Below are 20,028 nucleotides of genomic sequence, written 5' to 3'. Positions count from 1 at the left end.
ATAAGGTGACACAATCACAATTACACATATTCAGTAGAAATTGTCTCTAGGGGATGCAGCATCTGATGGACAACTGGATGTCCTGTAGCGTAGAATTAGTGAAAGATAAATAGCCAAAATGTGAAACTAGTGTGCAGTAGATAAGGCCAAGAGTGGAAACAATAAGATAGTAGTAAGTCTGTCGTTCTACTGTGGTATGTTAATTAAATGTGGATTGTTATTCTGAAAAGCATTTGCGTTTCATATGAATTTCATTTTTAAGGGCAATTGAACTCGATGAACTTATCTCCATTTGTTGGGACCCAACTGTTTTGTTTATACTGTTGTTACCCTTGAGTGCCGACAGATGTCGCTGCAGATTGCAAAGAGATCTGCTACAGATCAGCTTGCCTGATTCTCCATTTTGTGTTATGCTTGAAGGTTAGCGTATAAAGTCGTATGTACTTCCCTAATGGCTAGCTGGGGAGCACTGTGCTCAGCTTGTTTACTTGCAGTTCCACTTCTGCTTCTCAGGCCTGCAATAAGAATCAAGAGACGTAAACATCAAGCCGACCCCCTCGCTCGCCTTTAGTTCAGCTTTTCATCGACAAATGTAGGACGAAGATACGACGCCAGAGGATTTCATAAATAGCAAGTCACTATTGGCGTGTTGTGGTCGGCCAAATTCAACCACAACAATGTTGACTGACGACAAGTGGGCTCCCATCAACAGGAAGTCTTTTCAAGGGTAAATCAAAGTTTTTCTCGAGGTTGGCTCGATGTGTTTGTTGACTAAACTCGGACACGGACGCGAACGATAAACACGCAGCTATCTTGGCGATATTAGCAGTACTTTCAGCGTTATACGAGACGTGTTGGCACGCCAGTCACACTGCTAGCTTAGCATCGTAACAACTACCGATAAGGCAGTGTTAATATGCCTCACACTCGATTATCTCAATATGTACCTTAATTTATGTTGTCCAGGTATATTTACTCGCCCTATGTGGCCATTTGGTTTTGGTGGCTAGCTAATTAGCGCGGGTGGTAATCCCTTTGTTTTTGTTTCAGTCTACCATTATTTGTATAAAGACTAGACAAAATGCTTCATAAAGATTCATTAAGTCTCAAAAAGCCCCTCCCACCGCCTGCTACCTTTGAAAACCACATTCCTCTGGTCACTTCACATCACTCGTGTGTAAAAGCGCTTCCAGTCTAAAAATATGCTTAGAAGGAAAGAAATGCTCAAGAATAGCGTGGAGTGAGGAAACAAGGTCGTTTTTGTGTGTGTGTTAAATTGACTACCTGTTTATGCTAAGATGCAACCTAGCTGATCACCCTTGGCCTCAATCTCTCTCTCCCTTCTCTCCCCCCCTCCCTCGCTCTCTCTCCCACCAAACAAACAGATGGACGACAGTGAAGTAAAGCTAACACTGAGCAGAGATGACCGTACAGGTAAACCGGTCAACATCCAAACTCCAGTGGGGGACAGTCCATTGAAAGTGCCCCCACTCAGTGTTAGCAACTCTCCAGCCTCTGTTATTCTCCCTTCCAGTCAATTAATGCAGCCTGGACAGTCTAACGGCCTCAACAGCAGCCCTGCGTCAGTGGAAGTGACATCCTCTTCTATCACTCCCAGCGTTGGCGCGTTGCAGGAAGATCCGCAACCTAAGGGCTTGACCAAAGATCAGAAGTTGCTTTCATCTAGTCGCCTAAACTTAGAGGAGAAGTTGCCACAGTCAGGGGGCAAGATAGCACACCTAACCCCGTCTTCCATGGATTCCCTTATCGGAGGATCCGATCCTAGCTTTTTCACCATGAAAACTGAGGATTTCTCTTTGGATAAAGTAGGTCACGACCCTATTGACCTTGATCATGCCTTTGAGCACATTGGCAAAGACATAGACATGAACCAGAAGTTATTCAGCGATAACACGATGGATTTGCTCAGTGACTTTGAGCTCACCGGCTCTCCTTCGGATTTTTATGTCGGGGACGACGCTTTCCTGTCCACTTTAGCAGATGATGCTCTGCTTGCAGATGTCACCCAGGAGAAGGAAATCAAGTCCGTTATGGCTGAGAACGCTAACAGCAGCGGCCCGCTCGCTTTCAATGGCAACGACATCCTCACCAGTCCCGATCAGTCCAGCTCAAGTATCTCCACAAATGTAGCGCCAAGCCCCATTTTGATTAAGAAAGAAAAAGACGGCAGCTTCATTCAGCTCTGCACTCAAGGTGTGATTAAACATGAGAAGATGTCCTACTGCCAGATAAGCAGTACCACATCCCCAGACCTGCCCGCATCCAGTCCCATCTCCATCTGTGGGGTGAGCACCTCGGGAGGTCAGAGCTTCCACTTTGGACTTGGCGCACAGCCACTTAAGGATCAGAAAGTGGTCACCTGTCAGTATGTTCCTGTTGCCACCGTTGGCGCACCCTGGAACCGAGGTCTGACTCCTGGGCCAGCTTCAGGCTTGAGTCAAGCCTCTGAGGCCTTCTCAGCCACTCCTACCTACCGCAGCGGCTTTGCCAGGTAAGACACGTTGGAGTCGAGAGAAATTGTCTTTGTAGGCAGCTAAGGTTGTTTTTATAATGCTTTTAAAAAAAAAACCAAGTTGACAAACTTGCTGCACTGCCATATTTCATTTTGTTTGAGCAAACATCATTTCCATTGGAGACAGCTTTGTATTGTTCTTTCTTGTCAGGAATGGAAGCATTGAGAAATAAGCGCAGGCGTTCAACTTCACAAGCATATCTTTACTATTGCGGTCTCTTAATTGAACAACATACAGGTTCTTTGTTCTTTTTTTATAGAAAAGTCATTTATATCAAAATGTTGAAAAAGAAAATAAAGAGTCCTATGGCGTTTTTTGGTTGGTCTTTGATTCTCTCGTTATATAATTGGCTTTAAAGGTGAGCTTGTGGACTGTACGTTCGTAAAAGTCCTCAAACACGTTCTGCTATTATATGCTATGTTGTATGAACATCATTTTTCAAGTACTTTATGTATTGGCAATGTATGGCCAAATTTCAGTTCATCCACCGTGAATTATGAGCATGATTTGGAACTGGCTTTTTAATTACATTGTCAATGTTCAATTTCCATCATAAACCACATTAGAACCTCAGTTGTCACAATTGAAAGGAGAAACCATTATAATTGCATTGTAGTGGGGTGGAAGGATGAGTGGCTAAAGATTTGAACCCTCCTAAAAGCTCTCAGGGGTACAATTACATGCACCGTAATAAGTCTGCTCACGTTTTGATTGGAGGTGGGACATAGGCTTAGTTACCTGAGAGCAGATGTAGATACCTGAGAGCAGATGTAGAGGGACAGAGCCCAGCAAATTGCCTCAAATCTCTCACCTTGGGTTTTAGTCTCAAGTTTTCAACATCATGTGAAATGCAAACAGCATTATGTTCTTGTGTTTCAGGAAAAAGCCGCTCTTGCAGCCATGCTGCCGGCGTTCTTTTAGAAAGTCATTGTTGATTTTTTTTTTCTGTGTGTGTGCAACTTTTAATGATCATTTCCATTGCATTTAATTATGTACAGAGGTGGTCTGAAAAACAAGACAAATTTCATGATGACTATTGTTACTCAAGAGTAGAATTACGTAAATACAAGTCAAAAAAGAATTTGTGTTCGAGTAAACTAGATGAGTACATTTTATCTGGAAAGTAACTAATTACTACACACCTCTGATGAAGGTTGATGCCTTCATAAAAACGCGGAGGCTATACTTTATATTTTCAATTGAGTTGGCAGTCAGACGGGGAGGGGGGGCTCATGCACCCGTTGTACAGAGAAAGTGGAAGGTGGGCTCAAGGAAGAAAGCGCAACTGAAAAGATTGAGCGAAGCGCATTCATTTTAATCGTCATAAAACGGACCACATCATTTTAATCGTCATAAAACAGACCACGTCATTTTAGTCGTCATAAAAGACCACATTCCTGAAGGCTCTTCAACAGCACATCGCGCAAGAGAGTCATCAGCAGTGTGTCTCCTCAAATTTTTCAAGAATCACAAAGAATTTAAAACTTTGATCCAGTTCTTTTGTGGATAGCTGCTATAGTATATGAGCTCCAGATCGATGCGTAAGCCCCTCCTCCCCCTTCAACAATGCTATGGAGGTCTTTAAGTCTTCTCACGACCAGTGTGATCTGCAGATGCTCCATACAAATCATGCCTTTCAAAAGTGATGAATAGAATAGATGCGCACCCCAATCCTTGGTTCAACCTTTCTTTGTTTGGGCCACTTGTTCAAAACCTTGCTCTTGTAGCCACTGATTCAACTTCTTGTTAGTACAACCGCAAACAGCGCACCCATTTTAAAATGCTACAAGGGTCTGACAATTGTTTTGTAAAAGATTCATAAATTGCTACTTCTGGTGTCTCACAGGAAGTTGCACCCCAAGAAATAACGTGCATAGCTCTTGACTTGTTTCAATAGATGGGTTGGATGGGTCCATCTACTGATCAGATTGGTTATGTTGTTTTTTTTTCCTTTAAGTTGCTGAGCAATGATGCATATATATTTTTTAACCTGTGAATGTTTTATCATGCTACAGAGATTGATTGAATAATGAAACTGGCTGGTCATGAGACAATTTTATCATGCTACAGAGATTGATTGAATAATTAAACTGGCTGGTAATGAGACAACAGTTTGTGATGTGCAAGTGTGATGGGACATGGTGACTGTGGATGCCTTTGAATTCTCTAAACGTTTGCCACGCTAATCACGACAATATGTGGTTGCAGTAAAATAAGTTGCACGTGCTGTGAACTACTTTTCCTGAGGTCTTAACAATCTCTTAAATTTTTACCACCTCAAAGAAGAGATTGTTGTGTTTTGCACACAGTTGGCTCCCTCCTGGTTGGCCTCATCATTTTTAGTAATGAGGCCTACCACCATCTTTGTCTTCCGCAAACTTTATGGTGCGGTTGGTGCTGTCGGTTGGAACATGATCGTGGGATCGCAATAAAGGGCAGTTGGCTGAGCATACGCCCTCAGTGCTTAGTGTGATGGTCCTGGAGGAGCTGCTGCCGACTTTGTGGTCTACCCGTGAGGAAGTCCAGCAACCAGTTGCAGAATGCTACACCCAAGACCCAAGTGATTGTTTTTTGTACGACCTGCTGTTAAGTGAGCTTGTTTAATTTCCAGCTCAAGTCTGAGAACAGCAATCATACACAAGAATCTTTACAAGAAATCTTATAATCTAGTTCCCCATGGCCTCATGTATAGTCAGAGTTGGCGTCCTTAAATGGCATCTTACTATACATAGTCGTGTATTTAACAAATAACAAATGCAACTAGTTCTGCACATTGAAGGGAGACTAATTTAAACACCTCAAGCCTAAATAGCTGCCTATCATGTGGTTGAGTAATCATCAGCATGATCATTAGTAGATATTATTATATTATACTCTTGGTTACCTATTTCAAGTCAAAGCAAAAATGCAGGGTGTGCACGATTTAACTCGCCCAGGATCCCTTGTTTAATTTTAATAACTGCACTAGGAAAGTGCAGAGCCCAAAAGACTTCTGCAAACATGATATGCAGGTAAAGAAGCGGATCACACTTTGGTCAAGGACAAATGTATTCCCCCTTCCTGATTGTGTTTCCAGTGACCTTCCTGTTCAAGTTAGACAGTGCTGCTGCTGGTTGAAGTCTCTGTTTTTCTTAGGGCTTGCCTACTGGGGGCCCTCATTAGGCTCTTTGGGAGAGGTTGCTTGGAACCTCTGATCAGAGAAAGCCTTCAATAAATCAAATATGTGCACTGATCGCATCTGCCGCATTTATTTTTTTTTTATGTCAGAAAACACTCACTGCAATGACACATCATATGCAGCAGCGGTTGTTTTAAACTGCTCTATAAATACAGTTGAGTTGAAAATACCATTGCTCCAGTGAAGCGTGGTGCTGGCATCATCATGCTGTGGAAATGTCTTTCAGAAATAGCACTGGGAAACTAGTCAGCATTGAGGGGAAAGTTGAAGTGCTGTGAATGTATTTTTACTCTTGATTGAAATTAGGCTCATGATTGTAGTCTTACTAGTAAACTATTAATTCCACACAGTTTAACTGAAGTCCTATTTCTAAATGTGTTTTACAGTTTCTACATTGTACACCCGAAAAGTGCATTATTCCAGTTATCTCGGATGAGCGATATATGCAACAGTTGAAATTCTAAAGAAAAAGAAATGTTTCCACATTGTTTAGATCATGTTGGTGGTGCAGTTGATTTGTACGTTATGATCGACGCTACATTTGAGTTACGTAACCGAAAGGCGAACGTCCAGCCTGTAGTTGCTGGTATGTAACCTATGTTTTAAACGTGGCATTTTCTCTGCAGCGTGTGGATGAAGCCACATTTTGATCCCTGCTGCTCTTACCAAATAAGTAGTATTTTTAGTCTGTCAAGTCGTATGAATCACGATGAACGCATTCTGGTTCTGGAATTTCCGGTGGGCTGTTGAATCAACGTTGGTGTGAATGGCGAGCATTGTTTGTGTCCATCTCATTGAATCGAGTTGTTCTCGCATCCCAGATGCAAGACATTCAGGCCTTCCTCATTTGACGCTTTTTATCTTGTGACTGGTTGTTGCATCTCAGACTGGACTAATTCAATAAAACACACATCCTGGCAATGAAAAGTTGTGTGGGGGAGGGGGCGGCAAAAACAAAATTCCACAGAGGCATCAAACTGCTCTGCATCATACTGAGTGCTGCTGTTTCTAATATTTTTACAAGACGTGTAATTATTTGAGGTAATTGAACTGTTTGACACTGCTCCCATTGTTGTACACCACAGCATGCTACAAATATAGCATTGAACATTGAATGAATACTTCTCAGATCAGATTATCTTTGCAAGGGGTTCATTTTATATATTGGATATAATTATAGTGGTTGTAATGCTATGGCTGGTCCGTGTATAGTGTATACAATATGTTGTTTACAGACAGGCCCCAACTTCCATTATCATCACCTCTCCGGCTCACTTTAGCCAAGGGCAACCTCAAGCTTATTGTCGCTAAAGTCTCTGAGCTGCTTTTTATATCAACTCCAATTCATCATTTAGCTTTGTGTATAATGCATGAGTGTGTGGGTGTGTGTGTGCTTGTGTATGTGCTTCACGGGCAGCCAGGCAGAACCACAGAGCTCGGCTGTGAAGCAAGCCCTCACTTCCCTGACCTACTTTTACTTCCCGCCTGTACACAGCTGGCGCCGCCTGAACGCACCCGATGGAATGCTGGCCATTCCAGTTACTAATGCTCTCACCACAAACCACAATTGTGCATAATCATATTTGTGTTTGCTTTGACACCATAGAAGAACTTTTTCCCATCGAGGTATGCGTGCGGGTCGAGCTTCTCGTCTTACCATTGTGCTTACGTGACGAGTCAGCAAATTTTAGGACGTTCCTCCCACGTTCCAGCTTCAGCTGCGGCAGCCGTGTGCACAGTAGCAACGGGGCTCTAATTCATTCTTACGGCAGGAAACTTCCTCCCACCTACACAAACACACACACTGCTCCAATTATGGCTACTAATGTGAAAAGTCAAGTCGCTTAGTGTTGTTTTTCATCTGCTCTGCCATTAGTTCCAAAGAGTTACTTGCTCAGACTAAAGTCCATATGTCTCTCATTAGTAAGTGTACATCTCATTTGCGCTATGTCATGATGAGTAAGTTGCATTGAAGCAACTTTTTGTGGGCTAGTACAAGTACTCGCACATATGCATGAAAAAGCAGTTCCTAGTTCTATTTTGGTCGCTCTTAGCTCAGGGAAGGAGCACATCCTCCTGTGTCTGCTCCGCTCCCTTTTGCATGACACAAAAAGTATGTGAGAATCACAGCATGATGTATTGAGCTTGCCACTAAAGTCCTTCTCTGTAGTGAAGCAATGTAGGCGCTTTTGTGGGCGAGGTTTTAAGTTGACATATTTTGAGGGTCGGTTTGAAAAGCATTTTTTGTATACGCTGGAATCCCTCAGTATGCCTAATAACCTTAATAATCTTCAAGGCTGCATCGACACGAGTTTGAAATTAATATCTGCAAGAAAATGCAAATCGCCAAATCAGCAAAGTTGTATTGAATATTACCCCAGTGACTTGCATTCCTCCCCCCACATGGTTTTGAGCTGCTATTTATGAGCGAGTCTTACATATACAATTTATGTGTCAACACATGTCATGACTCCAGGCGCTACCGATGTGCAAGTCGATCTGTAATCTGCCTCTGCCGCAGTAACAGCGGTTCCACAATAACTGAGAACTCATCTGGTCTTTGAATTTAAAAAAAAAAAAAAAACTCAAACATCAGGAAGAATTCTGTGGCTATTGAAGATACCCTCAGTGACTCATGAACTTAATTGCAGTCATGCCCATTGTTGTTATTCCTTGGCTCAAATCCAAAAAAGGTATCTGCTTTCAGCCATACTCTGCATTATTTTAAAAGTTGAGCCACAATAATTCTCTTGGCGGATATCCATGTGTTGGCCTCACTCATCTACTCCCCCACTTGCAGATCAAGCAATGACCTTAATAGTTACATTGAGCAGGAGAGCGCTCACATCTAATAATAATAATAATAATAATGACAACAATAATAATAATAGCTTAAGTGATTGTAAAATGGTCTGCTCTATTGTATTGGGAAAATTGCTGCTTACACGTAGATACAAACACTCAATGCGCATAGAGGAGGAAGCTGTTAACCTACATGTAACCAGGAGATTATGAATTGTTAAGCTGGTCACTGGGCCACCAGTTTTTTTTTTTCCAAATGTAGTTTGTCTCCAAAGCCGCGCTGTTTAATCACACACTCACACAAACGTAAGCGACACCTCTGGCTGAAGCGGCCTCTTTCGATGCTGCCGCGTTGGGCTATGAATGGTGAGCCAAAGTTAACTCCAAAAGAAGGCAGCAACTTCCTTTGATGGGGCGCACTCATTTCAACAGTTGAGAAACACTATGTTCATCATTGACAACCCGGTTTTGGCGCGTCCTTGTTTGCTCCAAGCAGGTTATTGCTACTTCCATTTGAGGATTACTGTAAAACAAAATGAAACAATGAGAATTATTTTTAGTATCTAATGCACGGGTGGGCAATTAATTTTTACAAGGGGCCACATGAAAAACCTGAGTTATGTCAGAGGGCCACACCAACAATAATTTAAACCTGCTCAACTTTATTCCATTGTAATATGCACAAAATTATTTTAAATAGCTGGTACTGGTAATTAGAAGACTACAATTATTCTGTTTATATTTATATTAGGCTATGTGAAATTGTGGTGTATAGGTCAAATAAAAAAATCATTAATCAGTACAATTTATTCTTAACTTCTTTAACTTTTCCTCAAACTGTGAATTACAACACATTTATAGAAACATATCAATGTGTCCTCAACCTGCCTTGTTATGGTACGTCGGGAGAGTGACACATTCTCAAATGCGCTCTTTTTCTCCAGGCATATCAGTGCAACAGAGTCCAATAAGCACTCCTTAATAAACTCTCCGTCAGTAAATGGCTTACTTTTTCTGGCAATTTTGTGGGAAATGACAAAACTTGTCCTGACCACTGCATCTCTGTGGGTGTGAAGTTTGATAAAAAGTCCTTGTTGGGCTTGCAGTTTTGCTAGCAATGCATCAGCCTCTGTTGCGTGCTCTTTATTAGACAGATTTCTGTATTTTTCCTCATGATTGGTCGTGTAGTGGCGACTCAAATTATATTCTATAAACACAGCGACCTGTGTGCCACAAACCAGGCACACGGCTTTACCTTTCAGTTCTGTAAAGAAATACTTGGCAGTCCATGTCTTGTTGAAAACACGGCACTCGTCAACTTTTCTTTTCTTTGCGTCAGCACAAATTTTGAGGGCAGCATTACTTCGCGCTGTTCACCTACGCACAGCTCACATGCACGCACGCTACACGGAAGTGCGACGTCTTTCAAAATAAAAGCAGCAAAGTTGTATTGCATGTACGACACTGATTTTTTATTTATTTAGTAAGTTGTAATCAAATGTAATTTATGATTGCGGGCCGGACAGAGACGCACACAGGGCCGGATATGGCCCGCAGGCCGTATTTTGCCCGGGTTTGATCTAATGAGACCAAATGATTTTGTCTTGCGAAAGGCTGCCAGGTTAATGATGACACACGATGCAAAATGGCCGTGGATGGGTTAACCAAACAAGCGTTGATGTTGCTGTTACAACTCTTTAATTTCCTCACCAATCTGCCTCAATTTTACCTGTGTTTTAAGATGTGTTAGAGTAACTGGATTTCAATGAGCAGCTTAAAGCGTTGACAGGGAAGCTGTCCCAATGACACCACTCAAAGTCAAAGTCAAAGTCTCCTTTATTGTCAATTCCTCCGCATGTCAAGACACACAAAGAGATCGAAATTACGTTTCTCACTATCCCAGGGTGACAAGACAGAGTTCACAACGCACATACAAGTAAACAACACAGGAAAAATAAAACAAGAAGATGAACATATAAGAGTGATAGCACACTAGCCGCTCCCGATGCACAGCATCTCCATTGGGCCAATGAAAGGTGGAGTCATTTGCCATCCACACCCTGTGACATCACCCTCTTCACAGTGAACTTATTGGTCCCACCTTGCTTGTCACTCACTCAGTGTGGGCTCTGAGCTTTTTGTAAAACTTGTCTGCAGCGGCTCAAACCACAAGATCCTTCACACTGGTGCACGTTTGCTGCAATGGCTTTACCACTCACTAGATAATCAAAATTAAAGACGGATTAATTCAAATGATCCCCGGAGTATAAATGCCAAACCTCACCGTATGACTGTTTTTGAATCAAATAGTCCTTACAAAACGTGGAGCTTTGTGTGTTGTTCAAGTTGTTGCTCTGAAAAACCGTGCGCGCTAATTAATTTGAATCCAACTAGCCCGAGCGCTGCTGCGACAGCCCTTCCTTTTTTTTTTGCAGGCCACTGAATTCTTAGACTGTGAGGCCCTGTTGTTCCTTTTCACTTTTCCCATCGTACTACACCCACCGACTGCCACTGTCTGGCCCCCATTCATCACGCGTGCACGCTTTACGTTGCGCAACTATGTAAACGTGGCTTAACGGCACACTGTGCATCCGCAGCAGATCTGCTCACGGCCCCTATTTTATTTTTGTTTTTTTGTCAAGCTCACACAGAGTTAAGACCCAAAGATGCACAAACACAGATGATGGCAGCTCAAGCTTGAGATGGGCTTACTTGATAATGAAGCCACTGGATTGGAAAGCGGGGCTGTGACCTTGCATGCATTTACAGAGGTCAGATGACCTCTTGTGGTGGTTTTGATGAACTGCATCTCAGGAGGCGGGACAATGTGCAGAATTTTATACCTGCCGTTTTAAAAATCAAGAAGCCGCTGTTCACTCGAAAGGATATGTGCGTCAATGAATTGCAAGGGTGACCTTTAGTTTTAAATTTTGTGCATCAAATATGGATAAGCCTGCCATTGAAGCGACCGTTACAATTGTGGACTGAATCCTCAAATGTAAGTTGTGGAATCAAACTTGTTTTTCCTGCTCATCAGATTTATTATTATTTTTTTTTTTAATGCGAATAGAGTTGACAAGGCCGTCCTTCACCTCTCACGATCTGATTGTCTCACCCTCAGCTCGACTTCCCGACCGGAAGGCACCACGGCACCGTCGTCATCAACCCAGGGCAAGAGTGGCGCTCACAAAATCTGCTTGGTGTGCTCCGACGAGGCTTCCGGGTGCCACTACGGTGTGCTCACATGCGGGAGCTGCAAGGTCTTCTTCAAAAGAGCAGTGGAAGGTGAAGCTGCCATGCCATACTTGCTACATATACACCATTGTTTGGGGACATTGTGATGGCAACGTATTACAATGAAAGAATACAAAATTTTCTCTGGCAAAAAATTATCAAAAGGTAAGTTTGCTATTATGAATCACTCAATGAGAAAGAAAGAACAAAAACGCGCAACACTTTTTTTTTTTTTGAGGGAGGTTTATTTTTCTGCCATTAGTGTAAGTTCAAGAATATGAGATATGAAGTCAGTTATTAATTTACAAGAACTATGACGCGCAGTTTCTCGCAGAGGATATGTTCCAGAGTTGCCTGCAACAGGTAAAAAATGTGTGAAATAAAGATCCCATATTAATAAAAATAATATTTTGAGGGGCACAACTCTATATTCAGATGAACCTACACTTCTTAAAACCCCCTAAAATGGTTGCTAAAATTCGTAATGCATCTGCAATGGAACGGAGGTTGAGTTGACTGCATTTAGTTCTTGGAACTTTGTGCTAACATGGCACTTCTCCTGTTGCTTCTCAGGTCAACATAATTACTTGTGCGCTGGAAGAAACGACTGCATCATTGATAAAATCCGCAGGAAAAACTGCCCAGCCTGCCGCTTCCGCAAGTGTCTGATGGCGGGCATGAATCTCGAAGGTACGCACAGCCACACCCGCCGGGAGTCCGTTTATGATCCTCTTGACTTTTATGCATTGACTCGTCTTCAGCACGCAAAACCAAGAAGAATAATCGCCTCAAAGGTGCCCAGACGAGCAACCCGCCCGAGCTGCTCCCCCCGGAGCCGGCCGAACCTCAGGCGATCGTACCCAAGTGTATGCCGCAGCTGGCCCCCACAATGCTGTCCCTTCTCAAGGCCATCGAGCCGGACACCCTCTATGCGGGCTACGACAACACCCTCCCCGACACCCTCGCTCGTTTCCTCACCTCCCTCAACAGACTGGGTGGCCGGCAGCTCATCTCGGCCGTCAAGTGGGCCAAGGCTTTGCCAGGTGGGTTTCTCGGGCAAGGCTAACTCGCCTTTTGTCGGTCTTCAATCGTGCTGTCGTCCCGCTCAGGTTTCCGGAACCTCCACCTCGACGACCAGATGACCCTGCTCCAGTGCTCGTGGCTCTTCCTTATGTCTTTTAGCCTGGGCTGGAGGTCTTACCAGCAGTGTAACGGCAGCATCCTCTTTTTTGCGCCGGACCTCATCATGAACGAGTATGTGCGGCAAACATTTGTCGCGCACTGCTCCCTCCCGCCTTGACTCTCGCTCTTTCCACTTTGAAGGGAACAAATGAAGTTGCCCTACATGGCCGAACAGTGCGAGCAAATGATGAGGATTGCCAGCGAGTTTGTCCGGCTGCAGGTTTCCCACGACGAGTATCTTTGCATGAAGGTCCTGCTGCTTCTCAGCACGGGTGAGTCTCTTGGTCCCGTCATGCTTTCCTTGCCGGCGGTCCACAGCGGTAAACGTCCAACTCCCTACTCCGGCAGTGCCAAAGGACGGCCTGAGGAGTCAGGCGGCTTTTGACGAGATCCGGATGTCATACATCAAGGAACTGGGGAAAGCCATTGTGAAGCGAGAGGAGAACTCCAGCCAGAACTGGCAGCGTTTCTACCAGCTCACTAAGCTGCTGGACTCCATGCATGAGGTGAGAAATCACATAACATGGAAAAGTAACATGTTGTCATCTACATTCGTTCGGTTCAAGTGGAGACTTGGGATTTTTGGTTGCTTGCAAAACAGAAATGACTTCACTTCTGACTTGGTTTGGAAAAGTGATGTCAATTGATTGCCTGCGTGAACGTTGTGTGTGCGCAGATGGTCGGCGGGCTTCTCAACTTTTGCTTTTACACCTTTGTGAATAAATCACTGAGTGTGGAGTTCCCGGAAATGCTGGCCGAGATCATCAGCCACCAGCTTCCCAAAGTCAAGGCTGGGGGCGTCAAAGCTCTCCTTTTCCACCAGAAATGACCGTCGTTAGTTCCCAAACGGACACCATGCCTTAATACCCGAGACCACCACAAACAACAGCATCACCTACTTTCACCCTAAAGAGTTGAAGTTAAAAGACTGAGAACGTCTTTGGGCGTGAACTGAGGTTTTTTAGGAATTTTCTTCAAAAATTGTCTTGTGGACGAAAGAACTTCACAACCATGTTGTCTCAGGTGACTCCCTTCAAATACACAACTAGATCTCACAGATTCTACACATGAATTATTCTATACACATTTGAATAGTCAGTTCAGATTTCCAGGTTGTAGTCACACGCGAACAAACTAAACTTGGTGACTAATTAGGTTTTTGTAGTTATCATAGGAGGCTGTGACTAGGTAGCAACCCTCTGTAATGATCCGACTTGATTTTATGCTTTGATCCGGTTTGATATGAATAACAATGCCCGAGGATTGGTATATTATTTTTTTTTTTTAAACAGACATTTAATAGGATTACTCCACAAGCTGACCTCTACAAGGTTTACACACATCGATTCATAAAGGGAAAAAATGTGCCTTTGTTTTGTTGTTGCGTTACTAATCATCTCAGCTATCTCTCAACTATACCTGTCGGGGGCGTGCCTCTCCTCAGCCCATCGCAAGTTTACCCTGATTGTACTCCACGCAGTTACAACGCTTCCTTTTGAAACGACTGTGTTTTTCCTTGCTCCTTTGAGTGGATGGATTCGTGCGCATGTGCGTGAATAGTCCCCAGACCACACATGAAATTGCCCGAGTGCGACGCAAGCGCTTTGGACTCAGCTATAAAGGCTTTAAGACTGTGAAGGGTGACTGACTGCGGCTTCTTTTTATATTTTAGCCTCCCTAATCTCAATTTGGCACCTCCCTCCCTATATTCGCTCATTTATTTACTTTAACCTTGGAATCAATTTAACAGATTGCGATTTGCGTCAACCAATCAGAAGAGAGATCCTATTTTCATGCAGATTTGTAGCTTATTAGTGCATCCAAAGGGTGCGGCCATGATGGCGAGGATGTGATGGTGATCAATGTCGCCAACATAATCAGCTCACAGTATTTTACTCAAAATGCCCACAAACACTTCTGATGTTAAACAATAATATCATTGAAGGGTTTGCATGTTTCCTCATCTAGTGGCTTTGTTATTTAACTTCAGCAGAGTACGAGGCGAGGCGTCTTTTAATGTTAGGACATAGAGACCTATTTTGCACTGATGCTTTTTTATCATGTCAAATAATGGTTCTTATTTTTTTAACGGTTCTGCAGTGTAACATGCATATTGCATAGTGTATGTATTATAATAACTAGAATATTGTATATGGTAAATATTAGAATTAGCTATCTTTAGGACCCAAACAATTATGTCGCTGTGATTGGCTGGCAACCAGTTCGGGTTGTCCCTCACCTACTGCCCGATGACTGCTGGGATAGGCTCCAAGCACGCCCGCAATCCCCCGTGGGGACAAGCGGTACAGAAAAATGGATGGATGGACAATTATATCAAGTTTTTTTTTCCACCCAAAAGACGTTTTCAATTATTTTAATAATCGAGCCATACGTCGTCACATTAATGCGTCTCTTTAATCGTTCGCTGCCAATTGAAGATTTTACTCGCTTCTCAGTCTATCGTCAGGATTAATTGCTGAAAAATCATCTTTTAAAAGGTGACCAAAGTGCTGAAACAGCTTCTGATGCCGAGTTATGTTGAGGCCTGACACATCTCAGACAAGGCAGATACTCGCACCTGCTCACAAGAGAATGAATGGCAAGTCAAAAGTTTTCATTTCCACTTATGGCTATGGCTGTCATTAATAGAGCTGTCATTTAGTTGAACGGTTCCTTTTTCAGGTTGGCATGTTTAGATGATCTGCCATAGAAATTAGTGCGCATTCTGGATTTTGTCTAATTCACGTTTGTCTAGCGCAGGGTTTGGGAACCTATGGCTCGCGAGCCAGATATGGCTCTTTTGGCGACGTTAAAAACGTTATTAAAAAGAATACATTAGTACACTCAAAAATCGTTGGTCTTAATTAAAATACATGCATTTAATTGTATTTAACCTATCTTTTTTTTTTTTTTTTAAATGGTATGGCTCTTACGGGAAATTATTTTTAAAAAATGGGCATTTACTGCTCTGTACCCCAAAAAGGTTCCCGACCCCTGGTCTAGCATTTCTTGGAGTGGACAACTTACACGGAAATTAATTAGAGCAAAGGCCACTATTTGAGGAAATAATGCAGTTGTTAGTCACTTTCCCATCAGGTCACTTGATTCATACAATGACCATGGCGTCAGCTTCTGTGGAAGGACAAATTCATTAAACACAAATGTGGAGGCACCTATTACTAATGTCTGATCCAGGCTCAGGTGATTGATTGTCTTTCTCATTCAACTTTTTTTTATTTATTTTTTTAAAGTGTTTAGTCATCAACTCTTTTCTCCATACGTTTGCCTATCAGAAAAAGTCACATTTTTGCCATCTTTAAGGTTTACTTTCACATTCAGTGAACACAAATCTCTGCTGCTGCTCTTTTGAAATCACATACCTATAAATAGTATATTGATATATATACAAATACTTTAAATACTAATAACGCACTTGCCTCGTCTTGTTTAGAAAGGTGGCTATCTTTCTTTCCTGTTCAACAAAATATGCAGTAGAAATGACAGATTAATTAATCACCACCACGCCACATATAAGCTATTGTCATACAGGCCAGATGTTCAGGAACACGTATACAGTAACAAACATGGATCAGACCACACACACAAAGCCTATTTTAATGTTCAATTGACAACAAGGTGACCAAAGCACTTATTCTCCACACAAACTCGCCAAGTAACTTTTTGTTTTTGTTTGTGTGTGCGTGCGTGTGTGTTTGTAAAACGAAACATGACGGCTTCTGTGACATTGTGTTAAATTGTGTTAAACTGTAAGTCGAGTACACTAGAATAGGAGTCAAGTCTTTTTCACACCAACCGTAAAAGTCATCAGCCGGCTTGAACGGGAAAAGCTTTGCACTAGCCAACTGTTGTTTGGAAATCAATTTTGTACAAATTATATGCAGACGTTTGTAGACTTGTCAAGGGCAAATACGAGCTTTGTTTTCCTGTACATACACTATACATATAGATATACTATATATAAAGTATATCCCGTGTAAAGACAAAGTGAACTTTTTTTTTTTCTTATACACTTGTTTTTTGTTTCCTCTCCACTGTAATGCCACTCTTGCACCCCCCCCCCCCCCCCCCCCCCAATTTCGCTTTGTATGTTCTGTACCTCTCTTCCATCCTAATGTCCATGCTGATTTTTGCCAGATTTTTAAAAATGCAGTCATGTAGTTCTTTGTAAGTCACTGTTCAAGCACCAGTTTAGAAAAATAAAAGAGCTCTCCATCCTGGCAGGTGATTCTTGATTTGTGTTCCAACTGCCTAGACTAGACTGGCATAAATTTAAAAGTATCCTCTTTATATATTAACCTTATTTCCACTATAATTTTTCTAACGTTTTTTGTTTGTTCTGGAATTACCCAAATGCGTTATGTGTGCCTTTATTGGCCAATAAGTAGACATGACTAATATATTAAATCACTTGACATGTAAAGAGAATGTATAAAAGTTGTTCTTGCTTGCCCTCAGTACTTTTTTCCTCATTCTGGACCGTGGGGACGAGTGATGTGCATTCCAGTTCATTTAAGTGAATTGAATCTTTAGAATCGGTCAACTCAAAAGATTCGTTCAAACGAATTGTTCAACGAATCGTCCCCCCCACACACCAGCACTGATCCATTTTTATTTTTTTTTTTAACTTCAATAACACACAACTAAGCAATACACCAGACAGAAAACAATCACGTAAACACACGGTAATGTCGACAACGGCAACGCACACATTTTTCTCTATATTACAACATCCTGTGGGAACAACATACATCACACAATACAACTACACCCCCCTCAAAGAAGTTATTATAATAATAATGATAATAATTGGCTCAGGTAGTTCACACATTTCTTTCTGTAATACAACACCTCCACACTGATCCGTTGGCAACAGTCTCTCAACAACTGGAAAGGCAGGATTCGTTCCCTCACTGATCCGTTCTCGCGATGAACTGGAAATGCAAATCACTCACTGACTGACTCGTTCACTCTCAGATCCGTTCAGTTGGTGAAAGGGAAATGCAATTTACGACTTGTTCGTGAACGGGAAGTTACGTCATTTTCTTCTTTGTTTTGTTTTACGGCGAGGTGGCACCAGCTTCAATGCGCATTACTGACACTGGTTGAAGTCATATGAATTGAAAAAAGAACGAATCACTTTAGGAAATGATTCGCTCACTCTCGTTCACTGAAACAAAACTGTTCCTTTGAACGAATCGTTCACTCACGAGCCAACACTAGTGGGGACTCACTGGTCCGGGGCGGGCGTCCATCCCAAGTGTTTCCGCGCATGCACGCTCAAAAGCATTTTTAGTTGACATTTCCGTTCCTCTGATTGCTGAAGGATAACATCTGCATCCACCCGACTGTACTGCATGAGCGGCGGACATCACCTCCAGATTCTCCCCGACGGGACGGTCCACGGCCAGAGGGACGACACGGACGTTTATAGTAGGGTGAGGCGTTCATGGACTCTATGTACATTACAGATACCTGTAACATCCAGCTGAAACCCTAAACTAAAACAATATTGCATATTTTACTGCTTATTACAATTTGTTTTATTAACGATTACACATGACATTATTTTAAATAAATATTTAAAGTAGCTTCATGTATGCAGTTATAAACCAATTTAAAACCTCGCTGAAAGCACGAGCCAAGACTGACTTGATAACTTAATAGTATTGCATTGGATACCCTGCGAGCATTTTGACGTCTAATAGACATCTTTCGACTTCTATATGCTACTATAGCTAGTGATATCATATACAGCACACAGGGTTCCTGAAAAAGACAGGGTCATAACCAGTCAAGCAGTTTATAAGGCAATGTTAGTGATCTAATTACTCAACCCAACGTTATTTATAGAACACTTTCAAAACAGTACCTGCATACAAAATGATGACAAAGTACCAAATTAGAGAAAAAGTCATTTAATACAATAAATTAACATTAAAACACACAAACAACGCAGACTCACACTGACTCGAAAGTGAAAAAATACAAATGTGTTTTAAAACGAGTTTATCAATTACGTATGCAAACTCGAAAATGCGTTATGTTTTATTATTAATATCAGCTGCGATGGGCACCAGCGCGCCAACGGTTCAGACAATGGATTGATGAATGTATTTATATATTTTTATTTTCTCAATATTTTTCTCAGCTTTTTTGCAGCTCACGGCTGTGGCTCCAGGTGTGGTGGTGATCAAAGGCCAAAAATCAGAACGATATTTGGCCATAAACAAGGAGGGTCGCTTGTATGCTTCGGTAAGTCAATCAATATGATTCCAGTTCATGTGTAATTACAGGATAACATTTGACTAATGATTTTTTTCCATCATTCGTATTATGTCTCTCAGCCTGTTGTAAATGATGAGTCACTTTCTGGAGAGGCTGGAGGAGAACAACTACAACACGTACAAGTCCCAGAAGTATCAGGAGAAACGCTGGTATGTGGCGCTGAAGAGAAATGGGAAACCTGAGCTGGGTCCCCAAACTGACATTGGACGAAAGGCCATCTTCTTCCTCCCCCGCCGGCTGGATTGAAACATTCACCCAAATATGCTTATCAAAAATTGACCTGATCGAATGAAAACCTGTCATCTAGTAGCCCTTCTGTGAAGCTAACCATTCGAGTAGACATTAACAGCAGTTTATTACTTTATAATTGTAATTATTTGTGTTCTTGCTGTTCACTAACCAATACAACTGATTAATATTTAACACAAAGTATGTGACAGACACGCTAACCAGGTAGCTGCTCACAAAAACACCTTGGTCAGATATAGATGACGCATTATTTTTTAAAGTGTTCATATATTAGGACTATGGCCAACGCACCTGTATATGAAATAATTTCTTAAAATGTGTCATGTGAAATGTCAATCTGATGAATAGACATTTTCTAAAGAGTTTAGAAATATACTACGAATACTGCAGCAATCTTACTGTTACCTGGTGGTCATTTTGTTAATTGCATAATACTCATTCTCAGTTCTCGTAACCTCTAACCTCATTCTGCCTAATTTGAAAGTGTTTTGGGAAAAGAGATAATGATTAAATATGCTGTATACCACAGTGCCTTTTTGTAGC

At 42.0% G+C, this 20,028-nt stretch overlaps 2 protein-coding genes across 5 annotated transcripts; both read left to right on the top strand.

Annotated features, from left to right (window-relative positions):
- Positions 1-366: 366 nt before the first annotated feature.
- nr3c1 (nuclear receptor subfamily 3, group C, member 1 (glucocorticoid receptor)) lies at positions 367-17,168 on the top strand. Of its 4 annotated transcripts, none has more exons than XM_088389361.1 (10): positions 367-727; positions 1,386-1,434; positions 1,535-2,512; positions 11,636-11,799; positions 12,322-12,438; positions 12,510-12,791; positions 12,858-13,002; positions 13,072-13,202; positions 13,279-13,436; positions 13,607-17,168. In XM_088389361.1, exons 3-10 carry the CDS (start codon positions 1,542-1,544, stop codon positions 13,757-13,759), a joined length of 2,121 nt encoding a protein of 706 aa, XP_088245487.1. In that variant the 5' UTR covers positions 367-727; positions 1,386-1,434; positions 1,535-1,541; the 3' UTR covers positions 13,760-17,168. The 4 variants fall into 4 exon arrangements, with proteins under 4 accessions (XP_088245487.1, XP_088245471.1, XP_088245478.1 ...); XM_088389372.1 differs by lacking the exon at positions 367-727 and adding an exon at positions 1,186-1,253; XM_088389345.1 differs by having other exon boundaries at positions 1,386-2,512.
- fgf1a (fibroblast growth factor 1a) lies at positions 16,050-19,879 on the top strand. Its single transcript, XM_088396492.1, is given in 5 exon segments — positions 16,050-16,054; positions 18,275-18,381; positions 19,100-19,203; positions 19,296-19,315; positions 19,317-19,879. Coding segments are annotated over 5 exon segments (402 nt in total). The 3' UTR covers positions 19,483-19,879.
- Positions 19,880-20,028: the final 149 nt, after the last annotated feature.

This window comes from Syngnathus floridae, chromosome 1 (assembly GCF_059516105.1).
Source record: "Syngnathus floridae isolate MCC-2025c chromosome 1, RoL_Sflo_1.0, whole genome shotgun sequence".
Taxonomy (NCBI): domain Eukaryota; kingdom Metazoa; phylum Chordata; class Actinopteri; order Syngnathiformes; family Syngnathidae; genus Syngnathus; species Syngnathus floridae.
The sequence above is the reverse complement of the archived record's forward strand: the minus strand, read 5'-3'. Positions and strand labels throughout refer to the sequence as shown.

Excerpts from the sequence above, each read along its gene's own strand:
- nr3c1 (XM_088389345.1), top strand. The coding sequence starts at position 1,386 with ATGGACGACAGTGAAGTAAAGCTAACACTGAGCAGAGATGACCGTACA. Across the intron at positions 13,003-13,071 it reads CCGGACCTCATCATGAACGA|GGAACAAATGAAGTTGCCCT; the intron begins GTATGTGCGGCA and ends TCCACTTTGAAG. Across the intron at positions 13,437-13,606 it reads TGCTGGACTCCATGCATGAG|ATGGTCGGCGGGCTTCTCAA; the intron begins GTGAGAAATCAC and ends GTGTGTGCGCAG.